We start from the raw sequence: 16,342 nt of genomic DNA on the forward strand, positions 1-16,342 counted from the left end.
TCCTGGGCGTTGAACTGTTCAAGCAGCTATGTTCAGGGCTGCAGTGTGCAGGGCGTGGCAGCAAAACAATTCCACCCTCCCCCTTTAAGAGCTGACCGACGCCAGAGTGTCTGCCTTCAATCAGCAACTCGCCGCACCTGCGCTGCGCTGCGCCCGCCCTCGGTGGTAGCGCCCCGGCCCGCCGGCTTAGCGCCTTATGATAGTCGTGCACCACCTGCTTTAGCGCAGCAGGAACCTCTTGGGGCGATGCAGCTGAATATCGGCGAAGGTGGCGCTAAGTTGCGCCGGGCGCTAAATTTAGCGAACGCCCAGCTGCAGCGCCCCAAACGTGGCTGTACTGAATTTCTAGGCCTTTGGGTGTGGGACGCACAGAATATCAGACAGATGCACAAGGAGAGGGATTGGTGTTTATTTACAAATTGTCTGTTTTTAATAATTTATACACACACTCAACTTAAATCCGCAGTTTACACTTTTAAGTGCAACGACCGAACATGCGTTTTTACGAAAACCTGAATCAGGACCTCGCTTCCCTGACTCGCTGGACACTGAATGAGCCGGCAGGGGGTTTGGGGGGTCCTTTATACACCCACACGTCCCCCCCCTCCTCACATCCCCGCACCCCCGCCGGTGTCCTGTGCGCCTCAGCAGGCAACGTGTACCTTCGCCAGGAGGGGGAGCACTTCCTCTGTTAACCCGGCGACGGCCGGCATCAACTGCTATTCGGCTAAGGGGTACTTCACCGGTGGCCGATCTCACCGCACGTTCCGCCCTCGCTGGACAGTGACCGCTGAGGTCGATTGTAGTGACTCTCCTGATGCCTCAAGCTGGGATCAGGCTGACCCCGCACAGGCCGGGGATGAAGCATGGGCCTTTCCTGCTCTGTGTGTGTGTCTGGGGCTCAGGACCACACCGGGTGGGAGATCAGGCTCACTCAGCACAGGCCGGTGTTGGAGGCTGGGCCTTTCCTGCTCTGTGTGGGTCAGTTACTCACTCATTAACCTGTTTGAAAGGGTTCCCGACGGAAAAGCTCTCTTTCCATATGGGAGGAATTCGAAATTAAACAAGTATTACAGAAATTTGAATAATTTACAAAGAGAATTCTCAATAACGGTGAAATATAACAGGATACTGCGATAAGACGGTCACACTTTACGTCAACAGTTCCAGAATGCGGATGGTGAAAAGGGGAGGTGGGGAGGTCAGAGAGAGAGAGCAGGTACAGCACGGGTTAGATACAGAGTAAATCTCACTCGACACTGTCCCATCAAACACTCCCAGGGCAGGTACAGCACGGGTTAGATACAGAGTAAATCACACTCTACATTGTCCCATCAAACACTCCCAGGGCAGGGACAGCAGGGGTTAGATACAGAGTAAAGCTCCCTCTACACTGTCCCATCAAACACTCCCAGGGCAGGTACAGCACGGGTTAGATACAGAGCAAAGCTCCCTCTACACTGTCCCATTAACACTCCCTGGGCAGGTACAGCACGGGGTTAGATACAGAGTAAATCTCACTCTACACTGTCCCATCAAACACTCCCAGGGCAGGTACAGCACGGGTTAGATACAGAGTAAATCTCACTCTACACTGTTCCATCAAACACTCCCAGGGCAGGTACAGCACGGGTTAGATACAGAGTAAAGCTCCCTCTACACTGTCCCATCAAACACTCCCAGGGCAGGTACAGCACGGGTTAGATATGGATAAAGCTCCCTCTACACTGTCCCATCAACCACTCCCAGGGCAGGTACAGCACGGGGTTAGATACAGAGTAAAGCTCCCTCTACACTGTCACGTCAAACACTCCCAAGGCAGGTGCAGCACGGGTTAGCTACAGAGTAAAGCTCCCTCTACACTGTCCCATCAAACACTCCCAGGGCAGGTACAGCATGGGGTAGATACAGAGTAAAGCTCCCACTACACTGTCCCATCAAACACTCCCAGGGCAGGTACGGCACGGGTTAGATACAGAGTGAAGCTCCCTCTACACTGTCCCATCAAACACTCCCAGGGCAGGTACAGCACGAGTTAGATATGGATAAAGCTCCCTCTACACTGTCCCATCAACCACTCCCAGGGCAGGTACAGCACGGGGTTAGATACAGAGTAAAGCTCCCTCTACACTGTCACATCAAACACTCCCAAGGCAGGTGCAGCACGGGTTAGGTACAGAGTAAAGCTCGCTCTACACTGTCCCATCAAACACTCCCAGGGCAGGTACAGCACGGGGTAGATACAGAGTAAAGCTCCTTCTACACTGTCCCATCAAACACTCCCAAGGCAGGTGCAGCACGGGTTAGGTACAGAGTAAAGCTCGCTCTACACTGTCACATCAAACACTCCCAAGGCAGGTGCAGCACGGGTTAGGTACAGAGTAAAGCTCGCTCTACACTGTCCCATCAAACACTCCCAGGGCAGGTACGGCACGGGTTAGATACAGAGTGAAGCTCCCTCTACACTGTCCCTTCAAACACTCCCAGGGCAGGTACAGCACGGGGTTAGATACAGAGTAAAGCTCCTCTACACTGTCCCATCAAACACTCCCAGGGCAGGTACAGCACGGGTTAGATACAGAGTAAAGCTCCCTCTACACTGTCCCATCAAACACTCCCAGGGCAGGTACAGCACGGGTTAGATACAGAGTAAAGCTCCCTCGACACTGTCCCCATCAAACACTCCCAGGGCAGGTACAGCACGGGTTAGATACAGAGTAAAGCTCCCTCTACACTGTCCCCATCAAACACTCCCAGGGCAGGTACAGCACGGGTTAGATACAGAGTAAAGCTCCCTCGACACTGTCCCCATCAAACACTCCCAGGGCAGGTACAGCACGGGTTAGATACAGAGTAAAGCTCCCTCTACACTGTCCCATCAAACACTCCCGGGGCACGTACAGCACGGGTTAGATACGGAGTAAAGCTCCCTCTGTACTGTCCCATCAAACACTCCCAGGGCAGGTACAGCACGGGTTAGTTACAGAGTAAAGCTCCCTCTACACTGTCCCATCAAACACACCCAGGGCAGGTACAGCACGGGTTAGATACAGAGTAAAGCTCCCTCTACACTGTCCCATCAAACACTCCCAGGGCAGGTACAGCACGGGTTAGATACAGAGTAAAGCTCCCTCTACACTGTCCCATCAAACACTCCCAGGGCAGGTACGGCACGGGGTTAGATACAGAGTAAAGCTCCCTCTACACTGTCCCATCAAACACTCCCAGGGCAGGTACAGCACGGGTTAGATACAGAGTAAACCTCCCTCTACACTCTCCCATCAAACACTCCCAGGGCAGGTACAGCACGGGTTAGATACAGAGTAAACCTCCCTCTACACTGTCCCATCAAACACTCCCAGGGCAGGTACAGCACGGGTTAGATGTGGATAAAGCTCCCTCTACACTGTCCCATCAACCACTCCCAGGGCAGGTACAGCACAGGGTTAGATACAGAGTAAAGCTCCCTCTACACTGTCACATCAAACACTCCCAAGGCAGGTGCAGCACGGGTTAGGTACAGAGTAAAGCTCGCTCTACACTGTCCCATCAAACACTCCCAGGGCAGGTACAGCACGGGGTAGATACAGAGTAAAGCTCCCACTACACTGTCCCATCAAACACTCCCAGGGCAGGTACGGCACGGGATAGATACAGAGTGAAGCTCCCTCTACACTGTCCCATCAAACACTCCCAGGGCAGGTACAGCACGGGTTAGATACAGAGTAAACCTCCCTCTACACTGTCCCATCAAACACTCCCAGGGCAGGTACAGCACGAGTTAGATATGGATAAAGCTCCCTCTACACTGTCCCATCAACCACTCCCAGGGCAGGTACAGCACGGGGTTAGATACAGAGTAAAGCTCCCTCTACACTGTCCCATCAAACACTCCCAGGGCAGGTACAGCACGGGTTAGATACAGAGTAAAGCTCCCTCTACACTGTCCCATCAAACACTCCCAGGGCAGGTACAGCACGGGTTAGATACAGAGTAAAGCTCCCTCTACACTGTCCCCATCAAACACTCCCAGGGCAGGTACAGCACGGGTTAGATACAGAGTAAAGCTCCCTCGACACTGTCCCCATCAAACACTTCCAGGGCAGGTACAGCACGGGTTAGATACAGAGTAAAGCTCCCTCTACACTGTCACATCAAACACTCCCGGGGCAGGTACAGCACTAGGTTAGATACAGAGTAAAGCTCCCTCTACACTGTCCCATCAAACACTCCCAGGGCAGGTACAGCATGGGTTAGTTACAGAGTAAAGCTCCCTCTACACTGTCCCATCAAACACTCCCAGGGCAGGTACAGCACAGGTTAGATACAGAGTAAAGCTCCCGCTACACTGTCCCATCAAACACTCCCAGGGCAGGAACAGCATGGCATTAGATACAGAGTAAAGCTCCCTCTAGACTGTCCCATGGAACACTCCCAGGGCAGGTACAGCACTGGTTAGATACAGAGTAAAGCTCCCTCTACACTGTCCCATCAAACACTCCCAGGGCAGGTACAGCACGGGTTAGATACAGAGTAAAGCTTCCTCTACACTGACCCATCGAACACTCCCAGGACAGGTACAGCACGGGTTAGATACAGAGTCAATCTCCCTCTACACTGTCCCATCAAACACTCCCAGGGCAGGTACAGCACGGATTAGATACAGAGTAAAGCTCCCTCTACACTGTCCCATCAAACACTCCCAGGGCAGGAACAGCATGGGGTTAGATACAGAGTAAAGCTCCCTCTAGACTGTCCCATCAAACACTCCCAGGGCAGGTACAACACGGGTTAGCTACAGAGTAAAGCTCCCTCTGCACTGTCCCATCAAACACTCCCAGGGCCGGTACAGCACGGGTTAGATACAGAGTAAAGCTCCCTCTACACTGTCCCATCAAACACTCCCAGGGCAGGTACAGCACGGGTTAGATACAGAGTAAAGCTCCCTCTACACTGTCCCATCAAACACTCCCAGGGCCGGTACAGCACAGGTTAGATACAGAGTAAAGCTCTCTCTGCACTGTCCCATCAAACACTCCCAGGGCCGGTACAGCATGGGTTAGATACAGAGTAAAGCTCCCTCTACACTGTCCCATCAAACATTCCCAGGGCAGGTACAGCACAGGTTAGATACAGAGTAAAGCTCCCTCTACGCTGTCCCATCAAACACTCCCAGGACAGGTGCAGCACAGGTTAGATACAGAGTAAAGCTCCCTCTACACTGTCACATCAAACACTCCCAGGGCAGGTACAGCACGGGTTAGATACAGAGTCAATCTCCCTCTACACTGTCCCATCAAACACTCCCAGGGCAGGTACAGCACGGGTTAGATACAGAGTAAAGCTCCCTCTACACTGTCCCCATAAAACACTCCCAGGGCAGGTACAGCACGGGGTTAGATACAGAGTAAAGCTCCCTCTACACTGTCCCATCAAACACTCCCAGGGCAGGTACACCGTGGGTTATATACAGAGTAAAGCTCCCTCTACACTGTCCCATTGAACACTCCCAGGGCAGGTACAGCATGGGTTAGATACAGAGTAAAGCTCCCTCTACACTGTCCCATCAAACACTCCCAGGGCAGGTACAGCACGGGTTAGATACAGAGTAAAGCTCCCTCTACACTGTCCCATCAAACACTCCTAGGGCAGGTACAGCACGGGTTAGATACAGAGTAAAGCTCCCTCTACACTGTCCCATCAAACACTCCCAGGGCAGGTACAGCACGGGTTAGATACAGAGTAAAGCTCCCTCTGCACTGTCCCATCAAACACTCCCAGGGCAGGTACAGCACGGGGTTAGATACAGAGTAAAGCTCCCTCTACACTGTCCCATCAAACACTCCCGGGGCAGGTACAGCACGGGTTAGATACAGTGTAAAGCTCCCTCTACACTGTCCCATCAAACACTCCCAGGGCAGGTACAGCACGGGTTAGATACAGAGTAAAGCTCCCTCTGCACTGTCCCATCAAACACTCCCAGGGCAGGTACAGCACGGGGTTAGATACAGAGTAAAGCTCCCTCTACACTGTCCCATCAAACACTCCTAGGGCAGGTACAACCCTGGGAACAAGGACGAGGTTGAGGCTTGACCCCTTGACCCTCTGCCTTCCCGGCCCACAGACAGACTCCCATTCTCTGACTCCCTGACCTGGCGCTGGGACCCCGTGAGGGGACCTGGTGTTCTCTCGCTGGCGGGGGTGGGGGTGATGATCGGGGGGTCGATGGGAGGTGTTCGGGGGGGGCGGGGGGGGGGGTCGAATGGCGGTCGCGATCACGGGGGGAAAGTCTTCCGTCCGCCCCTTGCCCCGAGAGAGAGGAGGGTCAAAAATAAAGGGGGGTTGAAGTCGTGAGGAGTCAACGCTGGCCTCTCCACGCCGACAGAAGGGGGAACGGAGGGGGGGGGGGGGGAAGGGGAGGGAGGGGGTAAACGGACTGACGGACTCATTTTTCGGTGAGCGAGAGCTGCAAGATTCGCTCCAGTTCCTCCTCCTCCTCTCGGCTCCTCTTCTCGAGCTCCTCCTGCTCTTTGTTCGACTGCTCCATGGCCAGGCGCAGCTGCTCGGAGAAGCTGGGGTACGGGCGGGTCTGGGGCGGCGGGGAGGGGTCCAGGGGCCCCGGCGAGGGGCTCAGGCCACCCCCTCCCCCTCCCCCTCCTCCTCCTCCTCCGCTCGTCTCTGTCAGCATGCTCTCCTGGATCGCCCTGTGTCAGAGAGAGAGGGAGAGAGAGGGGTCAAACAGACATGTCGTCAACTTCGGTACTGAGCGCCACACAAGGGGCAGCAAGATCCCAGGCTGGACCCCACACCCCTCCGCCTGCGTTGAGCCACAGCGCCTCTGTAAAAGGAACATGGGAACAGGAGGAGGCCATTCAGCCCCTCGAGCCTGTTACACAGGAAGAGGAAGAGGCCATTCAGCCCCTTGAGCCTGTTACAGAGGAACTGGAGGAGGCCATTCAGCCCCTCGAGCCTGTTACACAGGAACAGGAGGAGGCCATTCAGCCCCTCGAGCCTGTTACACAGGAACAGGAGGAGGCCATTCAGCCCCTCGAGCCTGTTACAGAGTGTGGTAAACCACGTTCACTATCGTATCACTGTTAGTAGTTAGCACTGTTCACCACTGTTCGTTATAACTGTATCACTGACCACTATTGTATCACGGTACGAGGTCGCCTCTTGCCACACTGCTATACCTGGGATGACCACCGCCGACTCCGCCTTGGCTCCACCCACCAGGCCAGGTATAAAGGTGAGCGACTGACTGGTATTCCTCCTGCTTGGATCGGATCACCCACGAGAGTGGGCTCTGTTATTTAGTCAATAAAAACCTTTAGTCACCTTCGTAACTCTTCGCCTTTTATTGGAGGAATTGATAGGTATATCAATTTTATTGACTAAATTTAATGATGTCCGACAACGAGTCACAACCGGCGGAGGAGCCACCAGCGCAGCTCCCAGGAGCACAGCCACACCAGCCAGCTTGGCTGCGAGCCCTCAGACCGCCGTACCTGGACCTGAACCCACGAGCAGCAAACTCAGCCGCAGACTTTAAACACTGGCTGGTCTGCTTCGAATCATACCTGAGAGAATCCAGCGTCCCTCAGGCATCCAAACTAAGTGTCCTGCAGGCGCAACTGAGCCCGAGAGTATACACTCTCATCGAGGACATGACTACCTACGAGACCGCCATCAACCTGCTGAAACAGAAGTACCGGACCCCGGTAAACTACATGTACGCTAGGCACCTCCTAAGATCACGGCCGCAACAGCCAGGAGAATCAGTAGCCGAATTCTCACAGGCGCTATATGCACTCGCCAGGAACTGTGACTTTAAATCGGTGTCGGCAGCCGAAAATACTGAAGATAATATCCGCGACGCATTCCTGAAAGGCCTACGGTCCGAGTACTCACGGCAAAGACTGCTGGAAGCTAAAGACCTCAGCATGGAAAAAGCTGAAGCCCTCGCTATCTCCCTGGAAGTGGCCCACCAAGATCAGGAAGCATTCACCAGGTACTGCTCGCGACCCTGGGACTCGGGCCCGACCCCTACCACAGCACCCTTCCCAGCGCCGCCCCCGGGACCTACCTCTGCGTCGGCGTCCCGGACCCGACCGGCCCCGCCACCCCCGGCACCGGCCCCGACATCGGGCATCCGCGATCGGGCCGCCGGCTGTTTTTTTTGTGGCCAGGAGAAGCACCCGAGGTCGCGCTGCCCAGCCAAGAACTCCACATGCAGAACCTGCCTGAAGAAAGGCCACTTCTCCAAGGCCTGCAGGAGCGGATCCTCAGAGGCCAGCAGTGCCGCATGCGAACTATGGGGGCGGCCATCTTCGTTTAGGGCAACTGAGGCCAGCATCCCCACACATGAGTCATGGGGGCGGCCATCTTTGATTAAGGCAACCGACCCCAATAGTGCCTCATGTGAGCTACGGGGGCAGCCATCTTCTCCGTCATTTTGCCCTACCTCGTGGGAGACGCCATTTTACTCACCACGCCCGACCGCCTCGCCCGCAGATGACAACGACTCGCTCAGCTACACACTAGCTTCCGTCACCCTGGACCAAGCCCGCCCGCACCATCTGTCCAAGTCAATGATGGACATCAAAGTGAACGGCCACGCCACGACCTGCCTGTTCGACAGCGGAAGCACGGAGAGCTTCATCCACCCAGACACGGTGAGCCACTACTCCCTCTCTGTCCTACCAACGCGCAGCCGAATCTCGATGGCATCGAGGTCCCACGCCACGGACATCAGCGGCTACTGTGTCGTGACCCTGTCGGTTAAGGGCATGGAGTATAAAAACTTTAAACTCCTCGTCCTCCCCCATCTCTGCGCTGCCGTCCTACTAGGGCTGGACTTCCAATCCCACCTCCAAAGCGTAACCCTAGCATACGGTGGACCCCTCCCCCCACTCACAGTCAACAACCAGCAAACGTTAAACCGCCCACCGCGTAACACCTGCAGCCTCTCCACCCTCAAGGTCCCGCCACCCTCTCTGTTTGCTAACCTTACCCCTGACTGCAAACCCGTCGCTACCAAGAGCAGGCGGTATAGCGCCGGGGACAGAGCCTTCATTAGCTCTGAGGTGCGGCGCCTCCTGAAAGAGGGCATTATCGAGGGGAGCAGCAGCCCCTGGCGTGCCCAGGTCGTAGTCGTAAAGACCGGCGATAAAAACCGCCTGGTCATCGACTACAGCCAGACCATAAACAGATATACCCAGCTGGACGCATACCCCCTCCCCCGCATATCTGACATGGTCAATCAGATTGCACAGTATAAAGTATTCTCGACCATCGACCTGAAGTCGGCCTACCACCAACTCCCTATCCACCCTGAGGACCGCCAGTATACCGCCTTCGAGGCGAATGGGCGCCTATACCACTTCCTTAGGGTCCCCTTCGGTGTCACTAATGGGGTCTCGGTCTTCCAAAGGGAGATGGACCAGATGGTTGACCAGAACGAACTGCAGGCTACATTCCCCTACCTAGATAACGTCACTATCTGCGGCCGCGACCGGCAGGAACATGACGCGAATCTGGAGAAATTCCTCCGTACGGCCCAACGGCTGAACCTCACCTACAATAAGGAGAAATGCGTGTTTAACACCACCCGCCTTGCCATCCTCGGCTGCGTAGTGGAGAACGGAATCATCGGCCCCGACCCAGAAAGAATGCGCCCCCTCATGGAGCTACCCCTCCCCCACTGCCCTAAAGCACTTAGGAGAACCCTGGGGCTTTTCGCCTACTATGCCCAATGGGTACCCAATTACGCGGACAAAGCCAGACCCCTCCTGAAAGCCACTTCCTTCCCCCTCACGGAGGAGGCGTGCGCGGCCTTCTCCCTCATTAAGGGAGACATAGCCAAGGCCACGATGCACGCAGTGGACGAGTCCATCCCCTTCCAGGTGGAGAGCGACGCATCCGACTTCGCCTTAGCCGCCACCCTAAACCAGGAGGGGAGGCCAGTGGCCTTCTTCTCAAGGACCCTACAGGGCCCCGAGATCCGACATTCGTCGGTCGAGAAAGAGGCCCAGGCGATCGTGGAGGCAGTACGGCGCTGGAGGCACTACCTGGCAGGCAAACGATTTACCCTCCTCACCGACCAGCGTTCGGTGGCTTTCATGTTTAATAACAAGCTGAAGGGCAAAATCAAGAATGACAAGATTTTGAGATGGAGAATCGAGCTCTCCACCTACGATTATGAGATCTTGTACCGGCCAGGCAAGCTGAACGAATCCCCTGATGCCCTTTCACGAATGACATGCGCCAGCGCGCATATCGATAGGCTTCAGACCCTCCACGACCAGCTCTGCCACCCCGGAGTCACCAGACTCTACCATTTCATTAAGGCCCGCAACCTGACCTACTCCATCGAGGAGGTCAGGACCATGACCAGGAACTGCCAGACCTGTGCGGAGTGCAAACCGCACTTCTATAGGCCGGACCGAGCAAGCCTGATCAAGGCCACCCGCCCCTTCGAGCGCCTGAGCATCGACTTTAAGGGGCCCCTCCCGTCCTCTGACCGTAATGTGTACTTCCTCAACATCGTTGATGAGTACTCCCGTTTCCCCTTTGCCTTCCCCTGCCCCGACATGACCAGTAGCACGGTCATTAAGTGCCTGAATGCCCTCTTCGCCTTGTTCGGGTTCCCGAACTATATACACAGCGACCGGGGCTCCTCCTTCATGAGCGAGGAACTCCGGCAATTCCTCCTAGAGAGAGGTATTGCAGCAAGCAGGACCACCAGCTACAACCCCAGAGGTAACGGTCAGGTGGAAAGAGAGAACGCGACGGTATGGAAGGCCGTCCTCTTAGCCTTAAAGTCTAAGGGCCTCCCAACCTCCCGCTGGCAAGAAGTCCTCCCGACAGCGCTGCACTCCATCCGGTCATTACTTTGCACGGCCACTAACACCACCCCCCATGAACGAATGTTCGTTTTCCCCAGGAAGTCGACTACGGGAACCACTCTACCAACCTGGCTGACCGCCCCGGGGCCGGTCTGGCTGCGGAAACACGTGAGGGCCCATAAAACGGACCCCCTGGTCGAGAGGGTGAACCTCCTGCACGCCAACCCCCAGTACGCCTACGTGGCGTACCCAGACGGGCGGGAGGACACTGTCTCCCTACGAGACCTCGCACCCTCAGCCGATCCGGAAACACCGCCACCACCCCCCCCAACCCCAGCCCAGGTAGACGGCATGCCGGAACCCCACGAGCCCTCGCCGACCACGCAAACACCAGCATCAACACCGGATAAGGCACCAGCACCGGATAAGGCAACACCACCGCTGCGGCGATCGGAGAGGCTTACGAAGCCTCCGGACAGACTGACCTACCAGAATTGGTAGTACACTTCACCCCGCCGGACTTAATTCTAAACAAGGGGTGAATGTGGTAAACCACGTTCACTATCGTATCACTGTTAGTAGTTAGCACTGTTCACCACTGTTCGTTATAACTGTATCACTGACCACTATTGTATCACGGTACGAGGTCGCCTCTTGCCACACTGCTATACCTGGGATGACCACCGCCGACTCCGCCTTGGCTCCACCCACCAGGCCAGGTATAAAGGTGAGCGACTGACTGGTATTCCTCCTGCTTGGATCGGATCACCCACGAGAGTGGGCTCTGTTATTTAGTCAATAAAAACCTTTAGTCACCTTCGTAACTCTTCGCCTTTTATTGGAGGAATTGATAGGTATATCACAGAGGAACTGGAGGAGGCCATTCAGCCCCTCGAGCCTGTTACACAGGAACAGGAGGAGGCCATTCAGCCCCTCGAGCCTGTTACACAGGAACAGGAGGAGGCCATTCAGCCCCTCGAGCCTGTTACACAGGAACAGGAGGAGGCCGTTCAGCTCCTCGAGCCTGTTACACAGGAACAGGAGGAGGCCGTTCAGCCCCTCGAGCCTGTTACACAGGAACAGGAGGAGGCCGTTCAGCTCCTCGAGCCTGTTACACAGGAACAGGAGGAGGTCATTCAGCCCCTCGAGCCTGTTACACAGGAACAGGAGGAGGCCGTTCAGCCCCTCGAGCCTGTTACACAGGAACAGGAGGAGGCCGTTCAGCCCCTCGAGCCTGTTACACAGGAACAGGAGGAGGTCATTCAGCCCCTCGAGCCTGTTACACAGGGACAGGAGGAGGCCATTCAGCCCCTCGAGCCTGTTACACAGGAACAGGAGGAGGCCATTCAGCCCCTCGAGCCTGTTACACAGGAACAGGAGGAGGCCCATTCAGCCCTTCGAGCCTGTTACACAGGAACAGGAGGAGGCCATTCAGCCCCTTGAGCCTGTTACACAGGAACAGGAGGAGGCCCATTCAGCCCCTCGAGCCTGTTACACAGGAACAGGAGGAGGCCCATTCAGCCCTTCGAGCCTATTACACAGGAACAGGAGGAGGTCATTCAGCCCCTCGAGCCTGTTACACAGGAACAGGAGGAGGCCATTCAGCCCCTTGAGCCTGTTACACAGGAACAGGAGGAGGCCCATTCAGCCCCTCGAGTCTGTTACACAGGAACAGGTGGAGGTCATTCAGCCCCTCGAGCCTGTTACACAGGAACAGGAGGAGGCCCATTCAGCCCTTCGAGCCTGTTACACAGGAACAGGAGGAGGCCATTCAGCCCCTTGAGCCTGTTACACAGGAACAGGAGGAGGCCCATTCAGCCCCTTGAGCCTGTTACACAGGAACAGGAGGAGGCCATTCAGCCCCTTGAGCCTGTTACACAGGAACAGGAGGAGGCCATTCAGCCCGAGCCTGTTCCGCCACTCAATTAGATGATATATCTTAACTCCATCGACCAGCCTTGGTATCAAATCCCTTGATACCCTTACCCAACAGAAGTCTAGCGATCCCAGTCTTGACATTTTCACTTGACCCCCAGCCACAACAGCTTTTTGGGGGAGAGAGTTCCAGATTTCCACAAACCTTTGTGTGAAGAAGTGCTTCCTGACCTCACCCCTGAAGTATTGTTTTGCACCAGGCTTCTGTGAAATGCCTTGGGATGTTTTCTACGTTAAGGATGCTAAATAAATAGGGGAGACAGAGAGAGAGCGACAGTCACAGAGAGAGAGAGAGAGGGAGAGGCAGAGACAGAGAGAGAGAGAGACAGAGAGAGGGAGTGAGAGAGACAGAGAGAGAGAGAGAGAGAGAGAGACAGAGAGAGAGACAGCGAGAGGAAGTGAGAGAGACAGAGAGAGAGAGACAGACAGAGACACAGAGAGAGACAGACAGAGACAGAGTGAGAGAGAGAAAGGGGGAGAGCGAGAAAGACAGAGAGAGAGACAGAGAGAGGCAGGGCGAGAGAGAGACAGAGAGAGACAGACAGAGAGACAGACAGCGAGAGGGAGTGAGAGACAGAGAGAGAGAGACAGAGAGAGAGAGTGAGAGAGAGAGACAGAGAGAGAGGCAGAGAGAGAGACAGAGAGAGACAGAGAGAGAGACAGAGAGAGAGAGGGAGAGGCAGAGAGAGACAGAGAGAGAGGCAGAGTGAGAGAGAGAGACAGAGAGAGAGAAAGAGAGAGAGAGAGAGAAAGACAGAGAGAGAGAGAGACAGACAGAGAGAGACAGAGAGAGAGAAGGGAAAGAGAGAGACAGAGCGAGGCAGAGCGAGAGAGAGTGAGACAGAGAGAGAGAGACAGGGAGAGAGAGAGAGAGACAGGGAGAGAGAGAGAGAGAGAGACAGAGGCAGAGAGACAGAGAGAGACAGAGAGTGACGCAGAGAGAGAGAGAAAAACAGAGAGACAGAGATAGAGAGTGACGGAGAGAGAGGGAGAGTGAGTGAGTGACAGAGAGAGACACAGAGGGAGGGAGACAGAGGGAGAGAGCGAGAGAGGGCGAGAGAATGAATGTTTTACCGTTCCAGTTGTGAGTCCTCATCGTACGGGGGTGGAGGGTTGGACCCGGGCCGGCTGTTGGTCAGCGCCTCCCAGATCGTCACCTGTCAGCCAATGGGAGAGCAGCACAGTGAGCGATGGTGAGTCAGTCATCACCCATCTCCCAACCTAACACCCATCACCCACCCATCGCCCATCACCCACCCAACACCCACCCATCACCCACCCAACACCCACCTCCCATCACCCACCCATCACCCACCCACACCCACCCATCACCCACCCAACACCCACCTCCCATCACCCACTCATCGCCCACCCACCCAACGCCCACCCATCACCCACCCATCACCCACCCAACACCCACCTCCCATCACCCACCCATCACCCACCCATCACCCATCTCCCATCACCCACCCATCACCCACCCATCACCCACCCAACACCCACCCATCACCCACCTCCCATCACCCACCCATCACCCACCCAACACCCACCCATCACCCACCTCCCATCACCCACCTCCCATCACCCACCCATCACCCACCTCCCATCACCCACCTGCCATCATCCACCCAACACCCACCACCTATCACCCACCACCCATCACCCACCACCGATCACCCACCCAACACCCACCCATCACCCAACACCCACCACCCACCCAACTCCTATCACCCTCCTCCCATCACCCACCCATCACCCACCTTCCATCACTTGCCCCCACAACAGCCAAATCTCAACTCCCCCCGGAAGCCCCTCCCACCCCCGGAATCCCCCCCCTCCCCCGGAGGCACCCACCCCCTCACCCCGGCCTCACCTGCTCGGTCTCGGTTCCAGCGTCTAGCAGACTCTGCTGAATGGCGAACTGCAGGAGGTCGTCATCCTCGTCCCGCATGGGCTCGCTGCGCCCGGCGCCCACCACCGTGTAGTCCCGAGGAACCTCAAACACCGAGGGGTCCACTTCGCAGTGGCCCACTGCAGGGGGGGGGGGCGGTGAAAGAGAGAAAGAAACCAATCAGAACAATTCAAGCACAGCCTGGGCTTCAACACGAGTGGGGTCAAGGATGTCTTGCTGCAGTTGTACAGGACCTTGGTGAGACCACATCTTGAGTATTGTGTGCAGTTTTGGTCGCCTTATCTGAGGAAGGATGTTCTTGCCATGGAAGGAGTGCAGCGAAGATTCACCAGGCTGATACCTGGGATGGCAGGAATGAAGTATGAGGAGAGATTGGGTCGATTGGGCTTATACTCGCTGGAGTTTAGAAGAATGAGAGGGGATCTCATTGAAACTGGACAGACTAGATGCAGGAAGGATGTTCCCGATGGCGGGGAGTCCAGAACCAGGGGTCACAGTCTAAGGATAAGGGGTAAGCCATTTAGGACAGAGGTGAGGAGGAATTTCTTCACCCAGAGAGTGGTGAACCTGTGGAATTCTCTACCACACAAGGCAGTAGAGGCCAATTCATTAAATATACAGGAATCTTTGGTTTGTCCAGAGGTTAACTGTCCAGAATGCTCACGTCACCGGCAAAAATCAGGAGCTGTTTCGTTAGGTTTTTTTTCTTTACGTTGCTTTTTTTCCACCAGTCAGGCTCTGCAAGGTCTTGCTGAAGCTGTTGCTAAGCTACAGAGACGCTTGCAAGATACGGCCGACTGTTTAGAAGCTGCTGCTAAGCAACAGGGTTTGTTGCTAGATACGGAGCTCAAAATCTCCGTATGTTTCAACATTAGCGCTGGTTTGTCCGGCAGTTTGATGGGACGGCAACAGCTCGGTCTCGTCGGTGCCGGATGTCACAAAGTTTCCTGCATTCAAGAAGGAGTTGGATATATTTCTTAAGGCTAAAGGGATGAAGGGGTATGGGGAGAAGGCAGGGACAGGGTACTGAATTTGGGTGATCAGCCATGATCGCATTGAATGGCGGAGCAGGCTCGAGGGGCCGAATGGCCTACTCGTATCTTCTACGTTTCTCTGTCAAACACCAACTTTTCACCTTCCGGGAGCTGCTTGGAGGTTGAGGGGGAGAGGGGGTCAGACCCACGGGTGGTCATTGGTGGACAGGGAGTCGGTTACCTGGGCGACAGGCTTCCGTTGGCCCACAGGCCGCGAGGTCCTCGTTGCTGGGAGACGAAGGGGGAGAGGCCGTGACGACCGTCAGCGTGTTGACCGGCTCGTCACAGCCGCAGAGGTTCCCGAACGTGATCCGGGCGTTTAACACGTGGAACAGCGGAATCTCTGGAATAGAGAGAAAAAGATGAGCGTTCCCTCAGTACTGACCCTCCGACACTGCAGCGCTCCCTCAGTACTGACCCTCCGACAGTGCGGCACTCCCTCAGTACTGCCCCTCCGACAGTGCGGCGCTCCCTCAGTACTGACCCTCCGACAGTGCGGCACTCCCTCAGTACTGCCCCTCCGACAGTGCGGCACTCCCTCAGTACTGCCCCTCCGACAGTGCGGCGCTCCCTCAGTACTGACCCTCCGACAGTGCGGCGCTCCCTCAGTACTG

The 16,342-nt window shown here is 55.7% G+C and overlaps 1 protein-coding gene across 1 annotated transcript; it reads right to left on the reverse strand.

Moving 5' to 3' along the window:
* Positions 1-393: 393 nt before the first annotated feature.
* Positions 394-16,110, reverse strand: LOC147092218 (uncharacterized). The gene is made up of 4 exons (XM_085975884.1): positions 15,910-16,110; positions 14,656-14,813; positions 13,857-13,939; positions 394-6,704 (listed from the first exon to the last, which is right to left on the reverse strand). The coding sequence occupies exons 2-4, from the start codon at positions 14,731-14,733 to the stop codon at positions 6,446-6,448; spliced, it is 420 nt and encodes a 139-aa protein (XP_085832010.1). The 5' UTR covers positions 14,734-14,813; positions 15,910-16,110; the 3' UTR covers positions 394-6,445.
* Between the last annotated feature and the right edge of the window lie 232 nt (positions 16,111-16,342).

This window comes from Somniosus microcephalus, unplaced genomic scaffold (assembly GCF_052327205.1).
Source record: "Somniosus microcephalus isolate GS21.2 unplaced genomic scaffold, FLI_Smic_1.0 unresolved_chr2, whole genome shotgun sequence".
Classification (NCBI taxonomy): Eukaryota; Metazoa; Chordata; class Chondrichthyes; order Squaliformes; family Somniosidae; genus Somniosus; species Somniosus microcephalus.

Bases quoted from the DNA above. Each gene is read 5' to 3' on its own strand.
- LOC147092218 (XM_085975884.1), bottom strand. From the start codon at position 14,733: ATGCGGGACGAGGATGACGACCTCCTGCAGTTCGCCATTCAGCAGAGT. The intron at 13,940-14,655 runs GTGAGGCCGGGG...ATTGGCTGACAG, and splicing joins CTGGAACCGAGACCGAGCAG to GTGACGATCTGGGAGGCGCT. The intron at 6,705-13,856 runs GTAAAACATTCA...TCTCTGACACAG, and splicing joins GAGGACTCACAACTGGAACG to GGCGATCCAGGAGAGCATGC.